The sequence below is a fragment of the Ceratotherium simum genome, chromosome 33 (assembly GCF_057802395.1).
Source record: "Ceratotherium simum simum isolate JZ-2026a chromosome 33, ASM5780239v1, whole genome shotgun sequence".
NCBI classification, from domain to species: Eukaryota; Metazoa; Chordata; class Mammalia; order Perissodactyla; family Rhinocerotidae; genus Ceratotherium; species Ceratotherium simum.
Window position 1 is genome coordinate 23,501,433 of NC_141932.1, and position 25,637 is coordinate 23,527,069.

At 54.4% G+C, this 25,637-nt stretch overlaps 1 protein-coding gene across 13 annotated transcripts in view; it reads right to left on the reverse strand.

Moving 5' to 3' along the window:
- The window catches only part of SIPA1L3 (signal induced proliferation associated 1 like 3), a 238,611-nt gene that overhangs the window by 37,588 nt on the left and 175,386 nt on the right, over positions 1–25,637 (reverse strand). For all 13 annotated transcript variants that reach the window (XM_087421818.1, XM_087421816.1, XM_087421811.1 and 10 more), the window contains 5 exons: positions 18,581–18,832; positions 17,722–17,859; positions 8,639–8,766; positions 3,355–3,473; positions 776–1,203 (listed from right to left, as the gene is read on the reverse strand). In XM_087421818.1, coding sequence (XP_087277944.1) covers positions 776–1,203; positions 3,355–3,473; positions 8,639–8,766; positions 17,722–17,859; positions 18,581–18,832 — 1,065 coding nt within the window. The remainder of the gene's footprint in view (positions 1–775; positions 1,204–3,354; positions 3,474–8,638; positions 8,767–17,721; positions 17,860–18,580; positions 18,833–25,637) is intronic.

Genomic DNA, 25,637 nt, shown 5'->3' on the forward strand with positions numbered 1-25,637 from the left:
CCCACCCTGACCCAGTGTATCAGAAACTCTGGGTGGGGGCCTGGCAACCTGTGTTGAGCAGCCCTCCACGCACTGCTTGGAGACCCTGCCCTTCACTATGGAGGCTGGAAGGCTAAGCCGTGATCTCCCAGACTTCCTGGGAGCTCGGGTGGCCATGTGATGGTGCCTCCTGATGGGGGGAAAGCATTTGCTTTCTCCACAGAAAGGTAGCTACAGAGATGCCACCTCCCCTCTGTTCTCTGCCCCATACCCCCAGGGGCACCCAGCCATCTGGAGACCAGGGAGCTGCAGGCAGCATGATAAGGATGGTGCAGTGGGAAGACACAGGGTGCCAGGCCTTGAGGCCCTCCTTGAGCGGCTGTACCAGTCGGCTCTGCTCTGTCTGGATTTCTCATCAGGGGACTGTTAAACCTCTATTTGTTTAAGCCACCGTGGGTCAGATTTCCCATGACCTCTAGCCGAATGCACTCCTAACAGATAACAGTCTGTGACTCCCCGTAGAAGTCATAAAAACCACTGGTCTCAGCAGAGAGAGAAGGAAAAAGAGACAGAGCGTCAGAGTGAACCAGAGACAGATGAGACAGCCAGCCAGGGATTTTTCTCCCTCTACCGTGGTCCTTGGAGGCTGATGGATGGGCAGCAGGGGGTGGTCCATGAGCCACCCAACTCTGTAAGCAAACTAGTGTGCAAGCACACACATTTGTGAGCATGATTGTGGGGAGGTGGAAGGTGGTCGGGACCCCCTAAAGGACCCAGACTAGGTGCAGCGCCTTACCTGGGCTGCCTGGGCGAGTCGCGGCTGCCCCCAGCCAGGCCCGTGGGAGTGCTGGAGCCCGAGGAGTACAGCTTCGGCCGGTAGCCCTTGCTCTGGCCAGCCACCGCCGGGGCTGGCGAGACCTCCCGCCGCCTGTCTGCGTGGTGGGCCCGCCCGGCCGCCTCGCGCCCGCCCCCACAGAGGCCCATACTTCCGGGGGGCTTGTGCGGCTTGGCCGGCCGGGGAGTCTTGGCCAGCGACATGCAGCTGGGGCTGGAGGTGCAGAGGGCGGTGTCAATGCCGCTGTCGCTAGAGCCGCCCTTGGAGAGGGGGTCCTGCTCTGGTTCCAGGGGGTCCAGGGGGTCAAACCAGCGATCGTCGCTGTGGCTGCTGGACGCGTTGCTGGAGAGGGTGTTGCTGCTGGAATGACTGGAGTACTGAGGCTCGCCCTGGAAAGGAAGAGGAGCGTGCCACCCTGGGACCCAGGCGGGGCCGGCCTCCCCTCCCAGCCTCCCCCCGCCTGAGTGTGCACCCTGGAGCCAACGACTTCCAGCTCTGGCCCCCCACTGGCTGACCGTGTGACCTTGGGCAAGAGACTGAAGCTCCTTGTGCCTCAGTTTCCACATCTGTGAAATGGAGCTGATGGTAACCCTGCCTCACGGGGTTTGCTCAGAGGGAGACATGGCATTACATATGTGACATGCTGTCCACAGCTCGAGCTCACCACGTCTACGATTGAGCTCCCGGCCTTCCCTCCCAAATAACGGCGCCTCCACCCTGTCAGCCACCTCACCCCAGAGCCTGGGAGCCACCCTGGACCCCGCCCTCTACTCCTACTCTCATATCCAGCCCCATAGGAAATCCTGCTGCCTGCATCTTCAGAATAGACCAGAACCTGCCATTTCTCCTCCCTCTACGGCTCCACCCTGGTCCTGTCTACTGCTGCACCATGGCACAGCCTCCCCTCTGCTCCCTCTGCTCCCGTCCCGTCTCCCCCGCCCCACCAGCCCCCACTTTGCTCCCCACAGCCAGAGGGAGGCTGTGAACACCCACATCAGATCATGTCCCTGCCCTGCTTAGAACCCCCCTGTGGCGCCACCTCACTCTGGGGAAAAGCCAGAGCCCTCACCCCGGCCGACGGGTTCTGGTCTCTAACTTTATCTCCTCCCTCCCTCTCCATCACTCTGCTCCAGCCACTCTGGCCTCCTCGCTGTTCTCTGAGCACGCCAGGCACACTCCCACCTCAGGGCCTTTGCACCTGCTGCTTCCTGTGCCGGCAATGCTGTTCCCCCACGTATTTTCATGGATTGCCCCTTACTTCATACAAGGTTTTGGCTTCCAGGTCACCTCCTCAGAGGCCTTCTCGGACCACCCTATCCCAGAGCAGCAGAGCTTGACACTCTCTCTTTTCCCTTAACTGTGATTGTTTTTCTTTCCCAGCGAGGACCAGTTCTCAGTGTTATATAATGCATCTGTTTATCTGCTTGCTGTTTGTTGCCCCCACTGGGATGTCAGCTCTGTGAGCACAGGGGCTTGGCTATCCCCTTCATCACTGTGGTCCCAACGCCATTCGCGTTGTAAGAGCTCATCAAACACCCACTGGATGCAAAGAGTGTCAAGCGCTCGCCAACTCTCTCCCCCTCCTGGGTGCACCGGGACTGCGTTTCCCAGTTTCCCTCGCACTTTGGTGTGGCCTCACGATGGAGTCTTGGCCAATGCAGTGTACGCGGAAGCGACTTATGCCATTTCCAGGCCTGGGCTACCAACACATCCCACGTGATCCTCTCCCTCCCACCCCCATCTGCTGGAAAGAGGCAGGGACCCAGCAGAGGCTCCAGGCCTGAGGGACAGCGGAGCCCCAAGACGGAGGGAGCCTGGGTTCCGGAATCACCAGGTGGAAAGCTGCTCCCTGAATACCCGTCCTGTATTGTCATACGAGAGGGAAGTAACTTCTATTGTGTGAGGACAGAGATGTGGGGACTGTCTGCTGTAGCAATTAACCTACTGCCACAGGCTGACTGAATGTGTTCTCCAAATTCACAGGTTGAATTCTAAATTCAAATGTGATTGGAGGTGGGGCCTTTGGGAGGCGACTGGTCATAGGGTGGAGCCCTCACGAAGGGGATCAGTGTCCTTAGAGACCCCAGGGAGCTCCCTCACCCCTTTAGCCACGTGAGGACCCACGAGAAGGCCGTCTATGAACCAGGAAGCAGGCTCTCACCACACACCGAATCTGCCTGGGCCTGGAGCCTGGACTTTCCCGCCTCCAGAGCTGTGAGAAAGAAGTTTCTGTGGTTCATAAGCCACCCAGTCCATGTATATTTGTTAGAGCAGCCAGTGCTGCAGGAGACACCTACCATGACAGAAGCAATAATGAGAAAGGGCGGCCTGAGGTGGTGAAGGGATTTGCCCAAGACGACGCAGCTGGTGAGGGCTGCAGCCAGAACGTGCACCTGGCTGGTTCTAACTCCAGACCAAGCATTTGGCGCCTCTGCTGGCGTGGACGGTGGCAAAGCGGGAGGATGTGCTTATTCGTGGTGCTCAGAGGCCCACACCCACCTCTGACAGTCCCGATTCCCCAGGGCGGGGCCCAGACTCACTTTGGAATGCCTGTTGGGGGAATCTTTGCCTGCCGCATCCTGCCTGGAGGCGTGCTTGCTGCCGCTGCTTCCAGCCACGGCTGAGAGCCGGGCCTGGGCGGGCACATGCCACAGGGGCTCTGCAGGAAGAAAGGAGAGACACACCAGCGGTTAGAGGTGACGCAGGCCCTGGCCCGAGTCCACCTGAGGAATCTGGCCCTAGATATCTTTGATGGTCCCACTCCCCCGCCAGCTTGTCTGCTCAGCTCACACAGGCCCACGACCCCATCCACTTCTGTCTTGGGTATAAGACACTCAGTAAGGGAATGTTTACTGAGCATTTTCAGTGTACCAGGCACCACTCTAGTGCTTCACATGGTCAACTCATCAACGCCTTTCCACACCCGTCCATCGCCAGCCCCAAAGGAGGCTGTGCACACTGTCACCCTTACTGGCGTCTGGATTTCCTGTTTTGTAAATTACTTGTTCATATCCATTACCCATTTTTCTATGGGGTTGACTGTGTTTTACATTATTGGTGAACAGGGCTCTTTATATATGCAAGGTAGCAATCCTTTGTTGATTAAATATGCATAACTTTTTAAAACAGGAAAATGGAATCAAAATAAACTTGATTTTTCACTTTCCAATACACTGACACTTGCTTTTCGCTTTACTTCTTCATAATACACCCTCACATAACTGAACGTGCAGTTATCTTATTTTAAATAGCTGCACAGTATTCCATCATGTAAATGGACATGTTATTTAACCAGTTTTCTACTGATAGACATTTGGGTTATTTTCAATTTTTCCTTTACAACAGTGTTTTACTGGCCTTCCCTCTAAATGCAACTCGGAGCAAGTGTGGGATTGCGTCTGAGACAGAGATCTACAAGTGGAATTGCTGGGTCAAAGGTGAAGTGCGTTTAAAATCGCAATGGCTGGTGTGGGTATAAATTAGTCTAGACTCCCAAGGCTAGTCAGGGTGCCTGACCTGAGCATCTGACCTTAAAATAAAAGGACCACCCAACGGAGGGCTGGTTAATATCTACTAAACTTACAAATGCACTAATGGAGGATCTGAACCCAGGTGGTCTTACCCCAGAGCCCACACGTTTGATCACTGCTGTATTTAAGACACTTATAATAGTGATAATTATCACGAAGCCCGTGCTCTGTGCCAGCACGCGTCAACCTGCTGTGTCCTCCCAATAATACCGTGAGGTGGGTATCAGCACCATCGCCAACAGATGAAGGAGAACATTGAGACTCAGAAGTTAAGACACTGGTCCGAGGTCAGCCAGTGAGGAAGGGCCAGACCTGTGCTCGCGACCCCTGCCCCCTCTCTGTGCTTCCCCAACGTGACACCACGGGCAACAACGTAGAGTAAGCCCTTGACGAGCAGCTGTCGTCATTCCCCTAACGACAGACTGGGTCCTGTGCTGAGGGCTGGGCAGGTGTGATCTCACTGGGCCCCAAACCACCCTGGAGAGACACTTAGGACGTCCACTGCAGAGGAGGGACCTGAGGTCACTGATATGGTCACATGGCCGACTCAGAACTCCCGCCAGGCCTGGCAGAGCCTGTGTCACAGCCACACACGGCTGCCTCAGTGCAGCCCTAGGGCGCTCTGGGCCATGATCCTGCCTGCTGAGGAAGGTTCCTGCTCTCGGCAGTCAGGGCCACCACCGGGAACAGCCTGGCTGGCATAGTCAAGGGTGTCACTGTCTGTGTGGCTTCCGGGAACCCTGGATACGAGAAAGCAGGGAGGCCGGCCGCTTCGTCCACCTACTTTACCTCTGGAGTCAGTTTTCCCCTTTGGAGCATCCCACAGGCCCAGGAGGTGCTGGTCCCCTGGGAGGTGGCCAGACCCCGCTGGGAGGCCACGTGTCCACAGAGAGACAAGCCCACGGCAGTCACACCCAACCTTAAGTACCACTTGTAACACCAACGCCTCCCTCATTTCTGTCTCTGGCCTGGACCCCTCCCCGACTTCAGACTCGTACACCCGGCTGCCTCACAACACCCCATGGGGGGTCTACGGGGCCCCTCCCACTGAACACGGCCAAAGCCAACCCCTATCTTCCCCCAAATCGCCACCTCGCACCGTCTTTCCTGCTCAGTCCACATGGCTCCATCCTTTCAGGCGCTCAGGCCAAAAGCCCGGTATCACCATGACTCCTCCCTCTCCACCCACCCAGAAGTGTCAGGACATTCTGTCACCTCTACCTCCAAATGACCATATCCAGAACCCACCCAGCTCTCCCCCACACTCTCCCCACCCGGCAAGAATCTGTAGCCAGAGTGACCCTGTGAGCACTTGAGTCAGATCCCATCCCCTCTCCACTTAGAAGTGAACCTCATAGCTCGCATCCCACTCTGAGCAAAGAACAAAGTCCTCACCACACGCTGTCACTGTCACCTCCCCGACCTTGTCTCCCACTTCTCCAGCCACATGGCCTTCCTCACTGTTCCTCCAACACCAGACTCACTGCCATCTCAGGGTCTTCGACTAGCTGATCCCTTCCATGGAATGTTCTCCTCCCAATCTCACCTAAAATGTGATTTGCTCAGAGATTCCCCCAAACTCTGTCAATCTCTTTCTCAGCCTGTGTTAGTTTCCACTCGACACTCAGCATTACGGGTGATTATTTTACCACCACGTGCCCCCGTGTACTGTCCAGCTCTCCTAAGAGACTGTCACTTCCAAGAAGGCAGGGGACACGCCTGTCTGGCTCACCCTGCACCCTAGCACCCAGACTTGCGTGTGTCATCAGTGACATGCTGAAGGAACAGAGGGATGAAGGGCCAGGTTCCTTCCCCTCCTGGCTGCCCCAGTGTCCCTGGCTCTGCCCTTAGCAGGCCCTGATTCTGGGCCGTTCACTGGCCCTCTGGACTGGCCCCCAGGGACCTTCTGGCCCTTCTGCTTTACCCTTAACACACTGGGCGGGTGACAGACATGGATTTGGTTGTGAGGGTGTGCTGAAACCACGGCCAGGGTCAGATTCAGGGCAGCTGGAGACTCCAGGCCACCTTCCCAACCTGGTGCTCTGAGGCCTGGGAGATACTCAGACTCTGTGGGTGAGGGATTGTGGGTGGTGTCTGCAGGTGGCAGGCGGCAAGGAGGGTTCTAGAACCCAACAGGCCTTGGTTCAAATCCCAATTATGATGCTCACCAGCAGGGACCCTGGACACATGACCACCTTCCTGTGCCTCATCTTTCTCATCTCGAGAACGGGGCAGCCCCAGTGCCCACTCTGTCGTGTTCCGGGATGAGGAAATAAGAGGGAATTGAACAAGCGCACAAACCTGGGCTGCTGTGACTGTGAGTATCAGCATCTGATCAGGGCTGGGCAAGGCCCGTGTCTGTCATGGTGTCTGATTCCCAACCCCCACCAGACTACCCTTTTTCTGGGTCTTGAATACATTCTAGACTTCATGATGATTTCCAAACAGACCATGTGTGTGCGTGTGTCTGTGTGTGCACAAGGGGGAGTTAGTCAACTTACAACAAGGTCCCAAGGAAGTGACATGGGCACCCAGCTGCAGGGGACAGAAGGCAGGAGAAGGGAAGGACAATGCTGAGTCTCTGTGACACCTTATTTAGGGCCCGTGATAAATGCTGGACAAATTTCCTCCCCATTTTCATGAAGTCTCCAAGCAGGACTTTTCTCTTATTCTGAACTGGGTGGAGAAAAAAAAGATCCATATCTGTCTGTCTTGGAGCAGAGATCACGGAACTGCAGGCAGTGCCAGGCAGACCCAGCGTGCTGAGGAGAGGAGAAACCGTGTCCACAGGCCCCCGGGGTGGCGGAAGGGGCAAAGGGAGGGGAGGGGGACCTGCTGGCCTGAAGGCCAACCATTTTCCCTGGGTTAAGGGAACCACGGGGCTGGGGCGCCGAGGACTTCTCCAGCTGCTAACCCTGGGCCAGGCAACCTCTTCCCTACCCCACGGTGCCTGGCGAGCTGGTGACACGCCGACACGGTCATCTCCCAAAGCTGCCTGGAAATTCTTGAACGTCCCCTAAGTGGACATCTCCATCTCCCCCTGCAATGTCAATGCTCTCTGACACTCCACTGATTTTCTTTCTTTCGAACCCACCCATTTCGTGTGGTGGTTCTCAAACTTCAAAGGAGCTACAAGTTTGTATGTGAAATTATGTTTAAAATATTCATCTAAGTAGTACATGCCCATGATTAATAATCATATATAGGAGCATAGAGGACAAGATGCTCATCTCATCAGGCACCAGAAAAGTGCAAACTAAAACCACCACGTGCTACCACTCTGTGCCCCCCAGAGGGGCTGGGATGAAAAGGCCGGTGAGGATACAAGGCAAGTGGAACGCTTGGGTGTCACTGGTGGGGGTGTGAAATGGCTCATCACTTTGAGAAATGGTTCCACACTCTCTTACAAAGTTAAACATGCGGCCCAGCAATTCCTCTCCCAGGTATACACCCTACAGAAACGTGAGCATGTGTTCATCAGAAGACATGTGCCAGAATATTCCCTGACAGCACTATTCTAAGCAGCCTCAAACTGGAAACAACCCAAATGCCCATCAACACTGGAATAGAGTAATAAACTGTGGGTCATTCACACAATGGAATACTACTCAGAAATCACATTGCCACACGCTGTCACGAGGATGACTCTCATGAACGTGACGTTGAGCAACAGAAGCCAGACACACACACAATACATCCAGTGGGAGCCTGTATTCCATAAACTTCAAAACCAGGCAACACTAAGTTTGGCTGTGAGAAGCAGAGGGGTGGCCTTTGGGGTGCTGATTGGGAGGGGCATGGGAGCTTCCAGGAGGCTGGGTGTGGGACATGGGTGCGTCCACTTTGTGACATTATCACACTGGACGCGCACCATTGGGGCTCTTTTCTCAGCATACGCTGTTCTTCCTAACACTGAGAACACAACACAGAAGGGTTTATGTAAGGACAAGCCTCCGAACACAGTCGGTTCTCCCCCCACCCGAGAGCATTGCTTCTAGTCCTTTTCAACCATGTCCCCTGGTGGTCACCACCCCGTGTCACACATCTGTGCTCCAGCTCCTGACTGACAGCGCCGGCAGACGCCACCTGCTGATGCCCTGTGGGCATGGACACGGACCAGCTCACTGTCCCCGCTGCTCTCCCAGGTGACCTCTCTAATCCTACGTGTGGCTCTACAGCTTGTGTGTGTGTTTATCCCTCACTGACAGGAGGAGAGGTGTCACCTGTCAGACTGTTAAGTCAGAGGTCCCGCAGGGCGAGGCCGGCAGGCACGGCTGGCCCGGGGAGGCCCTACCTGGCTTCTGGCGCTCCATGGTGCTTTCCTGGCTGGTCAGGCCACCTGAGGAGGAGTCGCCGCTGGACGTCCCATCATGGCCGAAGTGGGGATCGAAAGACAGCAGTGGGTGCGGGGCGGCCGCATACCTGCAGGGGAGCAAGAGGAGGCAAGCGAAAGATGAAGGGCCAGTGTGTTGAAAACCACCTGAGCCTGTGGCTTCTTCACTGGCGGGTTTTAAGTCCACAGGAGACTCTGCGTGGAGGGCAGAGAAAGCAAGGCTAGATGAGTAAGCCTGGAAACGTGCTATTAACGGAGGATCAGGAGTGAGTCTCGCCTGGGAAGCATGCCAGGGAGCTGGTGGTGGCATAGAGCACAGGGCACGGCAAGTCCTCAAGGAAGGAGGGGCGGGAGCCACTTGGGCCCACCGCCCTGCCTGTAGGCTCCTTGGGGTCCTGTTTCTTGGCTGTGAAATGGGGTGAGCCTCTTGTTCAGCTGGGTACAGGCCCTTTCTAGCCCTGAGCCTCAGTTTGCCATCAGAGGCAGTCACAAGAGGCCCTTCCTTGAGGACTGAATGACATCCTGGGTGCCCAGCATGCGCCCTGAGGCTGACACCTGACACAAGCGAGCTGGGACAACTGGCCGATGGGCCAGAGCTGTGTCTCTCTGCGGGAGGCAGGCGCTGATGCGAGAAGCTGTGGGCTCAGGCTCCACAATGAGGCAGATCTGGGCTCAGGCCCCCGTGCCAGCCCTGATGAGCTGTGTGACCCTGGTCTGGCAAGGGGTCGTCAATTTGAGCTGCAGTTTTCCCACCTGGAAAATGGGGTAATGACGTTTTCTACCTCACAGGGTTGTGGAGTGCATGAAACAGTTATCTCCTAGATAGACTGCCCTGGAGGCTGGCTCTGCACACCCACAGGCCAGAGCTGAGATTTAACGGAGGAAGCGGCAGAAGGTTCTCCCTGTGGCCTCATGTCCCAGCTGCATTCTCCACACCCTGAAGTGAATCCTGTGGGTCCCACCCAATGTCCATTCCACCTCAGCTCAGAGCCAGTCACGACAGAAACCATTCTCCCCACCCGGCGTTGGTTCAGGGACAGACACATGACACAGTCTGGCTAATAAGACGGGACAGGGTGTGAGTCACTAAGATTCCCACGAAATACTTCGGGCTCTCCACCTGGCACGCACACGGCAGGACTGCACTTTCTGGCCCCTTGAGATTGGCTGGGGGTGCCGGGTCACTGGTTCTCATCAATGAGCCGTGAGGAAAGTGACTTGGAGGTGGTGGCTGCTCAGGTGGCCTGGGTTCTCAGAGGTCCCCTGCGAGCCAGCAGTGGAGCTGCAGCACGGCTGCAAAATAACCCTTTGCTGATTTAAGTCACTGAGATTTTCAGATGCTTGTTACGCAGCATAACCTGACTGAAATGGGGGCAGCCCGCTGTAAAAGTCTCCTTGCTTCTAAGAGAGATGACGAAGAAAGATGGCCGCTCTTCTCCATCCAGCTGTTGCTGGGTCCAGATATACCACTGTCGGCCTCTCACTACCAGCCTGAGGATGAGGCCATGGCTGGGGGTGGAAGAGAGGAGGCAGAAGGGACCAGGCCCTCGATAATGTCAAGATGCTGCGTTAACCCTCCCTGGAGCCTGCCCTGCCTCTGAGCCTCCTTGTCTGTGAGATAACAAATTCCTACATTTGAGCCAGTTGAATTTTGGTCACTTGTAGCCAGAAGCATCCCACTGACATAGGCCCTGTACTTTGCAGGGGTTACTGAGCCTCCACGAAACGAGCTGATACTGTGATTCCCCATTTGGCTGCAGGTGTCTATACTGGCCACTTGGGAGGGTGATACACTGGGACCCCCGACATCCAAAAGAGGAGTTAGCTGACTTCTCCAGGGTCGCCCTGCCAGCCCAAAGCCAGGGCTGTCTCTGCAGAGACCAACTCTAAACCCCTAGGCCTCAAAGCCTCCAGGGTAGCAGAGGGTGCTTCAGAGGCACAATGGACTTTCGGAAAACTCACCTTTACTCACCTGCCGAGAAAACACATATTATCCCTGCCCTCCCAGACCCTGACCTCTGACGCCTCCGGGAAAGGAAGACAGAGCCAAGACAGCAAGAAGCATAAGCAATCTTCACCTCACCGGCTGACTTAGCAGCCAGCCAGCCACTTGTAAACTGTGGCTCCACCACAGCCGGAAACTGAAGTGCTGGCGTGTCCATTTTCTCGAAATGTCTGTGTCAAATCCCGAGCACGGCAGGAAAACGTCCACAGTGGCTGGGTCGGCCAAGGAAAGTGGAAGAAGATACGTGGGGCAGACGCTGCCAGTGGCTCCCCTGGGATCCATACTCTCCCTCTGCCTTGTAACAGAATCCCAACCGTATGGGGGGCAGCAGTGTGATCGGTCAACAGACGACGTCTCCCAGGCTCCCTTGCGGCTCTAGCCAGTGAGATAGAAGTGCTGCATGTGGCTTCCAGGAAACCTCTGCAAGTGTGCTGCGGGCGCCTTTCCTCACCATCTCGTTTAAGGCCGAAGGTCCAGCAGCCACCCTAAGACCAGGAGGACAATGGCCAAGGATGGCAGAGCATTGGCGAGGAGGAGCCTGGCTCCCTGATAACATGGGAGAAAGAAGGAAACTATCCCGTCTGAATCACCGTTTTCCGTATTATGAAGCTAAACCTAGTCCTGACTGATTTCTTAGAAGCTGAAATCACTTTCAAGATAAAGGGTTTGGGGTTTTGGTGAGGTAACTGGCTGTGGTTCCAGGCGTCTCCAGGCAGAAGCTGATGCCCTGGCCCTGGGGAGGCCTGAGTGGGGGTTGTCTTAAGGTCAGCAGGCTTGGGCTGCCAGGATGTTGGCTTTGAGCTTCCCACTCGGCCAGAGAGGAAAGGACCAAGACAGACATGAATGGAGGCCTGAGGGGGACCTCTAGCCTGCTGTCAGTCCCCCACACCGACCGCTGGACCAATGGACGGGCGAAGTACAGGACGACTGGGGGAAAGGGTGGAAGGACGATGTAGCCATTGTTGCGTGCCATGCCAACAGCCACCATCTCCCTCTCCCCTGCTGGTGGAGCCCAGACTCTGCTCTGGCAGGCCTCCTTCCGCACATGACTTGAGTCAGTCCTGACAGCTTAAGACAGTCATGGGGGACCAGTCTGACCTTGCCACGGGTTGGTTCAGGGGTGGGCAAGTGACCCAGTCTCTTCACTCTTAGACACAAAGAGAAGTCCTTCTCTCTTCTGCAGGGCGCTGGTTTTGCCTGGGGCCACAGAAGCCACCACGGGTCAGGAGTGGAGCCAGGTCCCTGAGGACTTCCCTGCAGAGCGTAACCAGCCCCAGAGCTGCCCAGCCTCTGGACTTCTTATTACGTGATGATAAACCCCCTCAATGCTTCATGCCTTCTTGAGTTAGGTTTCCCATCACAGTGAGTCAAACGCCTCCTAACTAATGTATTGCTCTGTAAGGAGCTGACAGAGAGAAATAGGGGGGGTAAAAAAAGCCAGCCAGGTGCTCTGATGAACAAATGTCTGGGGCCCGGTCTGGCCCTACTGGCTTGCCAAGCCGGGCACAGGATCTGCCCTAACATCTGTCTCGAGTGTGGTGGTCTGCCCATCCCGCACACAATGGCGGCAAACTTCTGAGGGCGGGGCCAGCACCCGCCAGCCTCTCTACCTGGCCACCAGCCCAGGCCCCCTCCCAGCAGCCACAGTCACAACCCTCATGGAGCACTTACCAGTGCCCAGCCCAGTCCTAAGTGCTCTACAGGCTCTCTCCTTGAACTTCTCGACGCTGCTCGGAGGCAGACATTCTACACGTGAGCAGACTGAGTGAGGAGGGGAAGTACCTCCCCACGCTCCCACGGCTCACAGGGGCAGGCCGCCTCGCACCTGTCCTTCAGTAAATCGAAGATGGGCCACGGGACAGGTTCTGTCTAGGAGGGCGTTCCTGCTCCTAAAAGCTCGACAAATTTGGTAAGCAGCAGGCCTGCTGCAGGAGACAGGAGTCCTGAGGGGGAAATGTCCAGCTCGGGTCACACAGGCTCCAGGATGTCACGGGGCAACTGTGCAGCAGGAAAAGGGGGTAAGGAGCTGAGGTCAAAGGCCACCGGGGCAGCCCAACCTGCTCTTGGGCCTCTTACTGCAGGCTGGTGACAGCCCATGAGAGACACTTCTGGGGGTTTCGGGGATGAGGTGTGCTAGGGACATCTGGCAAAGCATGGAACCCAGCTGTTGACAGAGACAAACAAGGTGGAGGCCTGGGCTGCAGAGAGCACAGCTGGGCTCCCCTGGAGCCGTGGGAAGAGAGAGGTGGCCTGGGGAAGAGAAAATCCAAGGAAGAAGTGATATGCTCCCACTTGTCAATGCCCAAGAGCCAGAAACACAGAATCACGGCCATTGAGTGTCAGTGTGAGACGGGGACTCCAGCAGGGACCATGCAGGTCACCTTGATGTGGAGGATGAGCTAAGAGCCCCATGTGCAGGCAGGACAGCTATGGGGGCAGTGTTAGCCCCCCAAATCACATAGGCCTAGGTCCTATCCCAGCTCTGCCACTTCCTGGAAGAGTGACCTTGGCCAAGAGGATTCACCTTGTTGAGCCTCAGTCTTCCCTCTGTGAAATGGAATTAAACTACCTACTCATGGAGCTGCTGGGAGCACTCACTGAGATCGTGTATATGGATCAACAGAATGGACAAGAGAACCAGAAATAGACCCACGCAAATGTGCCCAATTAAGTTCCCCTTCCAATGGATTCTTGCTTTGAGGAACAAAAGCCATGCAATGGAGGAGGGAGAGCCTTTTCAGTAAATGGTGCTGGAGCAAACTGGACAGCTAAGCAAAAAAGGGAATTTCAACCCAAACCTCTCACCTTATGCAAAAACTAACTAAAACAAATTAACTCAAAATGGATCATGGTCTTAAAGATAAAATGTAAAACAATAAAACTTCTGGAAAAAACCATGAGAAAATCTTCAGGACCCAGGACTAAGCAAAGAGTTCTTAGACTTAACACCAAAAAATACGACCCATAAAAGAAAGTGATAATTTGGACCTCATCAAAATTAAAAACTTCTGGGACCAGCCCAGTGGTGTAGTGGTTAAATTCGGCACACTCCACTTCAGTGGCCTGGGTTCGCAGGTTTGGATCCCAGGCACAGACCTATATCACTCATTAGCCTTGCTGTGGCAGCGACCCACATACAAAATAGAGGAAGACTGGCACAGAAGTTAGCTCAGGGCAAATCTTCCTCAGCAAAAAAACCCCAAAAAACAGAAAACAAAAAAAACAAAAAAACTTTTGTTCTGCAAAAGACCTTGTTAAGGAACTGAAAAGATAAACTAAAGACTGAGAGAAAATATTTGAAAACCATACATCTGATGAAGGACTTGTATCTAGACTACATGAAGAACTCTCCAACACTGAAAAACATTGAATCCAATGAGAAGACGGGCCAATGCCACACGTGGACATTTCACTGAAGTCACACACAGTTGGCGAATCAGCCAGGAAAAGATGTTCATCATCATCAGCCGTTAAAGAGATGCAATGAGGTATCATTACAGACCTATCAGAATAGCTAAAATGAAAAACAGAGACAACACCAATGGGGGTGGGGATGTGGAGAAACCAGATCATTCAGCACTGCTCTGGGAATGTAAAATGGTACAGCCGCTCTGGAAAGCAGTTTGGCAGTTCCTTTTAAAACTAAACATGGATGTATCACACACAGTAAGCAATTGTATTCTTTTTTCCAAATACTTCTCTACAGGCAATACAGAAGGGTCCGCACACCCATTCACTGAAATAACATTGTTCTTCACTTGCCAACCAAACTGCACTCTTAGAACCATCCCCCTCCACTCCCAGCTTTACTGAGGTATAACTGACAAACAAAACGGTAATATAGTCAAAGTGTACAACGTGATGATTTGATATACGTATACGTTGTGAAATGATTACGATAATCAAGTTAATTAACACATCTATCACAGTTACTTTTTCTTTGGTAAAACACTTAAGATCTACTCTCTTGGCAGATTTTAAGTATACAATACAAAATTATTAACTATAATCTCAATGCTGTACCTTAGATCCTCAGAACTTATTCATCTTATAACTGAAAGTGTGTAGCTTGGACCAACATCTCCCCATTTCCCCCAACCCCTAGGCAACCACCATTCTACTCTGTTTCTATGAGTCTGACTTTTTTTTTTGATTTGACAGATAAGTGATACCATACAGTAATTGTCTTTCTCTGTCTGACTTATTTCACTTAGCATAATGCCTTCCAGGTTCATCCATGTTGTTACAAATGGCAGGATTTCCTCTCTTCACGGCTGAATAATAGTCCATTGTATATATACACCACATTTCCTTTATCCATTCGTCTGTCAATGGACACTTAGCTTGTTTCAATATCTTGGTAAGCAATTGTATTCTTGGGCATTTATCCCAGAGAAACGAAAACTTATTTTCACACATGTTCAGAACATAAATATTTATAATAGCCCAAACCCAGAAACCACCCAGATATCCTTCAATGGCTGAATGGTTAAACAAACTATGGTACTTCCACACCATGGAACGCAACTCAGCAAGAGTAAAAAATTGACTATTGATACAGGCAACAACTTGGATGAACCACAAGGAAACTATGCTGAGAGAAAAAGAATCTCAAAAGGATACATACCGTATGATTCCTTTTATATAACATTCATGAAATGACACTAATTAAAGAGTTGCAGAACAGATTAATGGGTGCCAGGGGTTAGGGGTGGGGAGGGGATAGAGACACACACACACGAGTGCAGGTATAACTGGTAAATTCTGAAGGAGCTCTACGGACTGTACCAATGTCAAGGTCTTGCTTTGGTCTTGTATGATACATATGCAAGATGTTAATATTGGTGGGTGCTGGGTGAAGGGTTCACGAACCTCCCTGTACATTTCAAAATAAAAAGTTTAAAAATTATACTAATAAAGGGGGGACACCAAGACTTGGAAAGAAAAAAGAAAAAGCCCCCCGGGGTCAGCAGTAACATCATGCCCACCACCTCTGCTCTCAGCTAATCGCTCTGTGCCAACCGCCATTTCCAGCCCCAGCCCTTGCCCAGATATTCCCACACTCCACGCTCCTCTTCACTATTCCTGCATTCCACACCATTTTGCTTATTCACATCTGTGGCCTTTGCTCTGTCTGGAATGACTTTCTCCCTCCTTTCTGCAGCAAACTCCTACCAATCTCCCAAAGCCCTGCTCAAATGTCACCTCCTCCAGGCAGCCAGCCTAGACCTCTGGGGCTGGGCTGTGCTCCCTCCTCCGAGGCTTGAGTTGGTTAGAGCTCTCGTCAGAGCGCACGCCACTTCTAAGACCCTCTCTCCACCAGCCAGCAGCTCTGACAACAGGATTCTCTGGTGAGTGAGTATGTTAAGTATTTCTCCCGGCACGTGGCACAGAAGGCTCTTGATACCCTGTGCCGAGTGAAAGCTGAATGGTGGCTACTAGAAGATGAGTGAGTGTGTTTTTCCCAGTTTTACACCAGAGGCCTAGAATCAAATGATGGTTTAGTGCAGTGGCTCTCTAAGGGTGATCCTGGACCAGCCCTGTCGGTGTCGCACTTTCTACTCCAGACCCACCAAGCTGGAAACTCGAGGGTGAGGCCCAGGGATCTGTATGTTAACAAGCCCTCCCTCCAGGTGATTCTGAGACAAACCAGAGACTGACACCCACTGGCCTAGTGGACTGATCCCCCGTCTTACGGCAGGTGGTCTTACTGAAGCAAACTCTCTCTATCCTTTCATCAAATACACACCAAGGATTTGCCATGTGCCAGGTCTTGTGCTACGTGATAGTAATACAAGGACGAATTGGGGAGGTCCTAGATCTTGGGGAGAGGGCTCCGTGTCATGAACATGCATGCACGCGTGCGTGTACACAACTGGGCTAATAGAATGGAGGGTACTCAAGGCCAGGGTCAGGAAATACATAGGGAAGTGAGGGGCAGAGCGGCAGCACCTCATAGAGTGCTGGGGGAGGTTCAGGGAAGGCTTCCTGGAGGAAGGGCACCAGAGCTCAAGTTGGCAGGATCGGGGTACAGGTGGGGTATGGGGGGAAGAGTGTGAGGAGTTCCCAGGCGGAGGGAAGACCACGAGGAGGGCTCTGAAATGCAGACAGCCTACTTAGGAAACTGGAAGTGGCCAGCGTGGCTGATGTGTGGCACTGCATGAGGACGGAAAGGCGGGTGGGGCCTTGATGGCCCCGGTGTGGCACCCAGGCTGTGTCCTGAAGGCTCTGAGACACACGAGAGCATCTGGAGCAGGGGACAGACACGGCCAGATATAGAAAGATCCCTCTGGCTGCTGAGTGGAGGGTAGCCCAGAGAAGGTGAAACAGAAGCTGGGGCCCCAGGGAGGTGGCCAGAGTGTGCAGTGGGGAAGGAGGAGGGAAAGGGGGATAGATGCTCTAAAGGCTGAATGGATGTACAGCAGCAGAGGGGAAGGAGGAAGGGAGGCACCCAGATGAGGCCCACGGCTCTGGCCTGAGGACAGGGCAATGGTGGCGCTGCCCAAGACAGTAGCCCTGGAGGAAAAAGGACACAGGGCACCGGGGCTGAAGGCAGCAGCAAGTAAGCTGTAGAGTTTCAGTTTATCCCGAGGGCACTGGGGAGCCATGGAGGAGTTGGGAAGATCCCTTGGGCTGCCCAGTTGGATGAGCATCCACGGGGGCTGGACTGAAGCCAGAAGGCCACGAGAACAGGGTAAGGCTGGTGGCCTGGTTCCAGGGAGTGGAGGCTGGAGAAAGTTAGAGGAACGTCCAAGCTGGAAGACGGATCATCTTGCTCAGACAAGTGATACAGGTGTCAAGAAAATGGCAGCTGAAATTCTGCTGCAAGGAAAGCCCACTGCGACTCCTGCCAGGGCTGCTTGGCCCTAAATCTTAGTCGACACAGCCAGTCCTCCTGGAGGCCTGCTGATGACCTGCAGGGATCTAGAAACCCCACAGAATGGCAAATAAACTTGTGGGGTCTGTGCATTTCCTGCAGAAGAAGGATCCCCAGCTTTCATCAGATTCCTTAATTTGAAAAGAGTGAAGGGATTCTGACCTTTCCGGTGATGGCTTGTATCTGGCGTAGGTGGCCGAGCCGGGGGTGGAGAAGCTCCCAGAAGGCTGGCGGTAGGGAGGGACTTTGTCGGCCCCTGCTGGTGATGCTGTGTAAGGGGTTTCTGGGAAGCTGACAGGCCTGGAACAGAGAGACAAGGGAGGCCGGGGGTGAGTGAGGACACCCCTGGCCTCATAGAGGAGAAAAGACCTTTCCCTCCTGCCCAACCACATCCCAACGTGTCCTCCTCCCCTGCGGATGGAGAGACAGCTGCTGAACACCGGCTGGCGGGAGTCAGGACCCCCTTGCCTTTCCCCTCCCACTGATGCTGCCGAAAATAGTTCTCGCCCAGTCCTGGGACGAGACGAGACACCCCTCTGCAAGCTTGATCCCTTCGTTTTTCGGAAATTTATCCTTATCTTTTAATATATTCAAAGGAATATTTGTAAGTTATATGTTATCACAATAAAACAAACTCCCTGAAGCTACCACTTACCCCCAGAACAGAAGGGCGGCAACACACATCCACCGGCGGGCTGCTCCCCTCCCACTCCCTGCCTCCCTCAAGAAGTAATCACCATCCTAAACGTTATGCTTATCAGTCCCTTGACCTCTTAAAAAATATATAGTTTTAATTATAGATGGTATGGTGGATTTCCAACCTCAGACACTGAGCTCCAGCACGGCCCTCCCAAGAGAGGCTCATGACGAAAGTCGAAGGAGGGGGAGAGCAGCAGGCATAAAGACAAGGAGGAGAAAGACAGAGGAGAGGAAGAGGCTGGAGAGAGAGAGAGAGGAGAGAGAAAAGGGTGAAGGACAGGAGGGTGACGGGGCTGGGGCAGTGCCCCTCGGGGGTCCTTACCTCTTGCTGTGCAGGGGCTGTGACTCCCGGAAGGGGACCACGGGGGTCTGCTTCGGGGGCCGGCTCAGGGACTGGGCATGGCTGGGGGTGGCTGGAGGGGCCCACTTGGAGGCTGCCAGAGAGTTGTGGGACGCGGGCCCGCTCCATTGCCAGGGAGCATTGCTGCGGTAGGGGGGCCGGCCCCCGGGGGTCACGCTGTCCGGCTCTGTCTTGGGCTCCGAGGTATTCATGTCATAGGTCTCCGGCCACCCCCTGGAAGAGAAACTGCGTTACTCAGACAGGCCCTGGCCCACGGCGCGCGTGCCTGCTGCCTGGGAGAGGCCTGCTGCCCTGTGACACCGGGCTGGGTTTCCTGGTCAAGTCTGAACCGTGAGGGCCTATTTCAAAGGCCGAGTAGATACCCTTTAAATGGGTCTGAAACTTACCAGCTCAGAGTCCTCAACCAGGACAGAGCCCAACACAGGGACTCTGACTGCCTGGCCCTCTCCACCTCCTCTCCTCTCCTCTCCTCTCCCGCTCTCTCCGTTTCCCTTCTCCCTTCTCCCCGACCCAGGCCTCAAGCTGGCCAGTGTCCTCCATGGACTGGCTCGGCCCCCTTCGCGGTCCTCGGGGCCAGAAAGGTGGATGCCCTTGGCATCAAAGTATAGTATCTGCCTTGTTCCAGAGAAGCTCAAAGGCAGCTGGAGGAGGAGCAGGTGACCTACTTTGCAGGGTGGTTAAAAAAAAAAGCCATGAAATCCAGAACCTTGAAATAGATGCAGAACGGCCTGTGACTCCCTCAAGACCAGGCTGGCCTAGGCACAGCGCTCCCGGCTCGGGGCGGGGGATCCGCGCTGGGCTGGTGCTCTCTACCGCGGCTGCAGCGCAGCACGGGCGGGGGCTCTGAGCCCAGGGAGGGGGCCGTGCTCCCGAAATCCACCTCCCAGCAGCCGTGGGAGCTGCGCTCGGAGGAGCCCTCGGCCTGGAAGCTTTCCTGCCCCCATCGAATGATCCTCTGTGGCTCTCCTGAGTCCCCTAAGCCCAGGGAACCTTCAGGGCCACTCGGCAAAAGAGCTGATGGACTCAGTGGCTGGAAGGCCGTGCGCCCAGGACACGGCTGCTAAGGAGTCATCGAAAGCTGCCCCGAGGATGTGCTCTCCCCGGGCCCGACACACTGTGCCCCCAGCAGCATTAGGGTCAGAGCTGACATTCAGCAGCTCCTTCTGTCTGTCTCCCTGGATTGGCAGGCGTGGATGCCTCACCAGGTACCAGACGAGGAATGACAACAATACGAATGTCTAACAGAGCCTGTGGACAGGCCAGCCTGGGCCCCCGGGCAGTGCACACCGGCTGCTCCTGCCTGCCTCGCTTCCACACCCGTCTCCTGAGAACAGGTCTGTGTGCTCTGGGTGGGGCTCACCCCACTTCTTGGCTCCAGGTATGAGCATGTGACCCAGGCCTGGCCAATCAGAAACTCCTCTCCCCCAAGACACACCGACTGGCACAGGATTGGCAGGTGCCCTGAGCACGCCAATCAGAGACAAGCATCAATTCCGGCACTGTTTCCGGAACTGCTGGGGGGAAAGATCTATTTCCCCGGGGCTGCTGAGCTGGGGAGACCTGAGCCTGGAGCTGTGAGGAGGGGAGACTGTCAGAGAACGACAGCAACCCAGCAAAGGAGACGGGTGGCAGAGGTTCCTCCTGAGGGCATCCACGGCCCTGCATACAGCCACACCTAAATCGTGCCCATCTCCTAGTCTTGTCAGGGACATCAGCCAGTTAAGTCCATCTTTTGACTCATCATTTGAGTTGGTTCTGCTGCTGGTAACCAGAGACCTGATTAGCCCGTCACATTTTAGAGAGAAGTAAATTGAAGCACAGGGAAGTTACGTACCCTGTCCAAGGTCACAGCCAATAAGAGGTGGAAACAGGACTTAAACATCATTAAGTTGACTCCGAAGCCCACAGCTTTAACCGCCATGCACAGTGGCCCACTGTAGAGTGGTTTGGGAGCCAGTGGGTAGATTTCTTGGGTCCCTGACTTCTCCTCCAGTGACCCACAGCTTCACCTTTGACCAGAAGCCCCCGGGCATGACCTCAAAGAGGGACACATCATCTAATCATCTTGAAGGCAGCAGAGTGGTGGAGGGCCAGGGCTCCTGGGCCAGCTGGCCTTGGGAAGGAATTTGCTTCTCAGAACCTGTTTCCTCATCTGTAAACTGGGGGTGGCTGTGGGCATGCTACAAGCATCAGTAGAGACTCTGGCGCATGCCAAGTACTAAATAAACAGGAGCTGATGCTGTGACCTTCTCCAGCCGATTCTGTGGACAGTCTGCCCGCTACTCCACATACTCAGAAGCCGGAGTCTCCCTTTCACTTTCTGAAATCCCACCACACCCACGTGGGGGCTCTGGAACAAACTCCTGCCCAGTAACCGAAAACCACCAGCATCTAAAGCACCCTGAGGGCCGGCCCTGTGGCTTGGTGGTTAAGTGCGCGCGCTGCGATGCTGGCGGCCCGGGTTCGGATCCCGGGTGTGCATCGAGGCACCACTTCTCCGTTCATCCTGAGGCCGAGTCCCACATGCAGCAACTAGAAGGATGTGCAGCTACGACACACAACTATCCACTGGGGCTTTGGGGGGAAAAAATAAAATAAATAAAATCTTTAAAAAAAAAAAAATAAAGCACCCTGAGAACTCAGCAAAGGCATGCAGATTCCTGGGCCCCCTCTCAGCTCCTCTGAATCAGAATCCTCCTTGAGGTGGGGCCCAGGAATCTGCATTTTACCGAGCTGCCCAGGATGATTTGGACACACAAAAAAGTTTGAGAGGCCCACTTTGTTGACTTAGTTTTTGAATTGTTTTTAAAGATTAAGGTTGTATAAAAGGGCATCTGTGTCATGTCTCCCTGTTCCCCAGTTTCACCCCCCAGAAGCAACCACAGCTTCCAGTTTCTTACGTATTCTTTCAGAAATATCCTATGCAGATAAGCAAATATTACCTAAAACAGTAATAAAAAGAATAGCACACTACAACTCCTTACACCATCCTGCTTCCCTTCCCCTCAGTTAACAGTGTTTCTTACCAGGCCCTCAGCACAAACAGAGTCACTCCATTTTCTTTAAACAGTCAACTCCTATCCCCTCAGATGGATGACCTGGGATTACCCAGCCAGCCCCCATGGGTGGATACTCAGGTGGCTTCTAGTCTTCTGCTCGACCAACAACGCGGCACTAAGGATTCCGGTCCAGCCCCTCCGGCACATGGGGAATGGCTGAGGGAGGGTGCCCCGGGCTCGCGGACCGCTTCTCTCACCGCCTCCTTGTCCTCGATTCCTGACTGCCTAGCGTCCGGGGGCCACAGGGGCCCCTTTCTTACCTCCTTTACTCACTCACTTGTACGGGATCAATTTCCCTTCTCAGGGAGGGGTTTCCGACCCTGCGACCAGAGGTCTTGAGTCCAACTACAGGGGACAAAAGCATCATCCCAGGATGGCCTGAGGAGATGGCCTCAGGCAGCGACAGAGACAGCGAGATGAGAACATCCCTCCTGAGCCTGCACGAGCACCCAAGGTCTCGATGACGCATCTCATCTGGGGTGTTGGGATGTCCTCTTGGCTACCTGGCCAGTCCAGCTGTGGCCCAGCGGTGCAGGGCTCACTCGAGAACCCCAGCCTTGTGGCCTGGGGGAGGGGGCTGACCCCCTGTACTCTCTTCGGTGTCTGAAGGGCACGGGGTTGGACGCACACCACGCAGAGCCTGGCTGGTGGCAGCGAGAGCATCTCTGCCCGACCCTGTGTGTTATCGCGACATTTAAGCCAGGAGGCCAGGGTTGCAGCAAGCGGCTGGAGGGACCCAGAGCTGGGGTTATCAGCTCTGCAAACGCGCTCAGCCCAGCACCTCTGCACTTGAAGAACAACAAAACCCACGCCAGTCCCAACTCACACCAGCCCCTGCACACAGGAGAGCCTGTTTTGGTGGCCGCCTTGTAAAAGGAGAAGAGGGGCCGGCCCGGTGGTGCAAGCAGTTAAGTGCGTGCGCTCCGCTGCTGGCGGTCCGGGGTTCGCCGGTTCAGATCCCGGGCGCGCACCGACGCACCGCTTGTCAAGCCATGCTGTGGCGGCGTCCCACATAAAGTGGAGGAGGATGGGCATGGATGTTAGCCCAGGGCCAGTCTTCCTCAGCAGAAGAAGAGGAGGGTTGGCAGATGTTAGCACAGGGCTGGTCTCCTCCCAAAAAAAAGGAGCAGAATGACAGTTTTCTCCTAAATAGGGCAGGGAGTGGGACTCATCTGTCTGGTCACACCTTCCCCGGCCTCGTCTCCCCAAAGCCAGAGAACGGAGCCTGCAGACTTTTACTTTGGCTTCAGCGAGTCCCTACCTCTACGTCGGGGACGCTTCTGGGCCTCTTGCGCTCCCCATTTTGCACAGTCATCTGACAGGCGGGCTGGCTTGTCGTGTGCACACGTGCGGGTGTGAGCGTGTGTGCAGAGCAAGGAGAGGGGGTCTGTGGGGAGCTCACCTATGGGGTTACCTCGGCTTGACTTGCCCCTGCAGAACTCAGAGCGGGTGTGGCTGGGCCTTGGCTCCGTGCTGAGGTGGAGTTGGCCCCTGTAGAGGGCTGCGGGAAGAGGAGCCGGGGGCCTGGCTGGAGTCCTGAGGCCGGGGGACCGGGGCATGGGCTGGGGGTGGCCCAGTCCCTCATTGCAGGGTTTAGGCCTGCCCAGAACTGTCTCCACCCAGTTCAGAGCAAGCAGGACTCAGGAAGGTGGGGCTGGAGCACTACGCTCAGGCAGCAGAGTAGGATGGGGAGGGGAAACCTGGGTTGAGTTTTGCTCTGCCACTTACTAGCTGTACAACTCTGCACAAGGGACTGGGCCACGTGGGGCCTCAGTTTTCTCATCTGTAAAGTGGGGATCACACCAGCCCTGTGAGGTCATGTGTATAAACTCTGTGTCACCTCATCTCCTGCCTTCCTCCTGGCTCACTCTGCTCCAGCCACACCCTCTCTCTGGTCTGTCAACAAGCCAAGGGCCGCTGTCCTCAGCTCAGGCCTTTGTGATGGCTACTCCCTCCCTGCAAGGCCCTTCTTCTGGCTCTTCCTCACCCTCAGGCCTTCCCTGACCACCGTGTCCACTGTCAGGCCAGGCCCTCTGTTTTCCTCACACTTGATGTCTCAGAGATAGTGTCTCTAGAGTGCCCCCTACGGGCCAAGTGCTGTTGTATGTGCTTTACAAGTCATATCTCCAACCCCGCAACTACCTTTGCGGACAGCATCTATTATCGTCCCCATTTTACAAATGAAGGAACTGAGGCACAGGGTGGTGAGGCCACTTGCCCAGGGTCACAGGTGAAAAGAGGAAGAGCTGGGATTCAAACCCCGGCGACCTCACCACGGAGCCCGCCTTCCTGCTACACTCGACTGCCTCCCCCTCCTGCAGTATGAAATCATCTTATGTGCTCACTTTTTCACTGTTTGTCTCCCCCGATCCTTTCGTCAGCTCCTCGAGGGCGAAGGCCGTGGCTGTCCCCTGTGCTTCCAGCATTCGGAACCTAGTGATGTTCTCTCTCTCTGTCTCCAGTGTCACCTCTGGAGGGTGCCAGGGTACCAGCCCATTATTCTAAACAGTGCCTTCATCCTGCTTTCCCTGGATAAATGACACCTCAGAGTAACCAACAGTTACTGAAGGAAAGTTCTTTTTAGAAGAATTCCAGCCAGTCAATGAAGAAGGAAAGACGGAATTGAGAATATTGCTACTCTGAGGCCCATAATGAAATAACGGATCTAGGCAATGATCACGAATGGCCGCTGAGAACCGCGGGGAAATGTAAGACGATGAGCCAGGCTGCCACCACCTGAACCCCGTCTGCCCTCAGCATCACTCACAGAGGGAACCAGACACGGGGTGCCCCCTGATGACGCACACCGGGAAGCGTCGTTACCGGAAGAAATTTAACCAGATTCACATCAAGTTTCTACATCAAACCCCAGTTTACAGAAAATACACGTGCTAGAGGAACAGGTTAAAGGACGCCAGGGGGATGCAAAGAGCTAAATCCAGAAGTGGGAACCTCTAAAGTACAGGTGACCTGGCTTCATCCCAGAATAAAATGCAGGGGAAAAAAAGGAGGAGGGGAAAATAACCGACTAAAGGAGCCGGAAGAGACCCATCAACCAGATGCCACAGGAGGAGCCTGATTAACAGAACAACTGCTTTTAAAAAATCTCTGTGATACCACAGGAAGCTCAAGACAGACTGGGTGGTTGATACTAACTTATCGTTAAAAATTCTAAGCGTAACAATAATTTTAAAAAGGTCTTGACTGAGGAGAGATACATTCCAAGGACTCAGATTGCAGTCAATATCCAAAATGGGGAGATATGGAGATTTAAAAACAACAAAAAACCGGCCACGAGTTGGTAACTGTTGCAACAGGCGGCTCTGTATACCTTTAATATGTCTGAAATGTTCCATTAAAAAGATGAAACAAAACGAAAGAAACAAACCCTCTGCTGACTTCCCACTGTGCTTGGAATAAAACCCAAGCTCGTCACCGTGTCCATAAGGCTCCCCCTGGCCCCCAGTCTGCCCCTTTCCCTCTCTGTCCCTCTCTCCCACCTCTCAGCCTGCTCACCCTGCTCTAGCCACACCGGCCTCCCTGTGCAGCGCCCCACACACGTGCACCTTGGAGACTGGGCGCTAGCTGGTCCCTGTCTGGGACCCGCTGGCCCAGAAAACCAGATGGCCGCCTCTGCCGAGGAGCCCTCCCTGACCACCCATAAGCGGCTTTCCCATCACACTGCAGGCCCTGTAACTACCCTGCTTTAACTCTCTCCTGAGACCTCTCACTGCCTGGCCCCATATTCTATATCTATTTCATTATTACCCATCCCTCCCTCTAGAACACAAACTCCCAGGCAGCAGGCACTTAATTTTGTCACGGTTGTACCCCCAGCACTTCGAGTGGAGCTTGCACAGAGTAAGGGCTCCGTAAATATGAGCTGAACAAACAATGCCCAGTGTGCCCCTGGGCAAGTGTCTCATAACACTGGGTGCATCATCTAGAAAATGGGGACT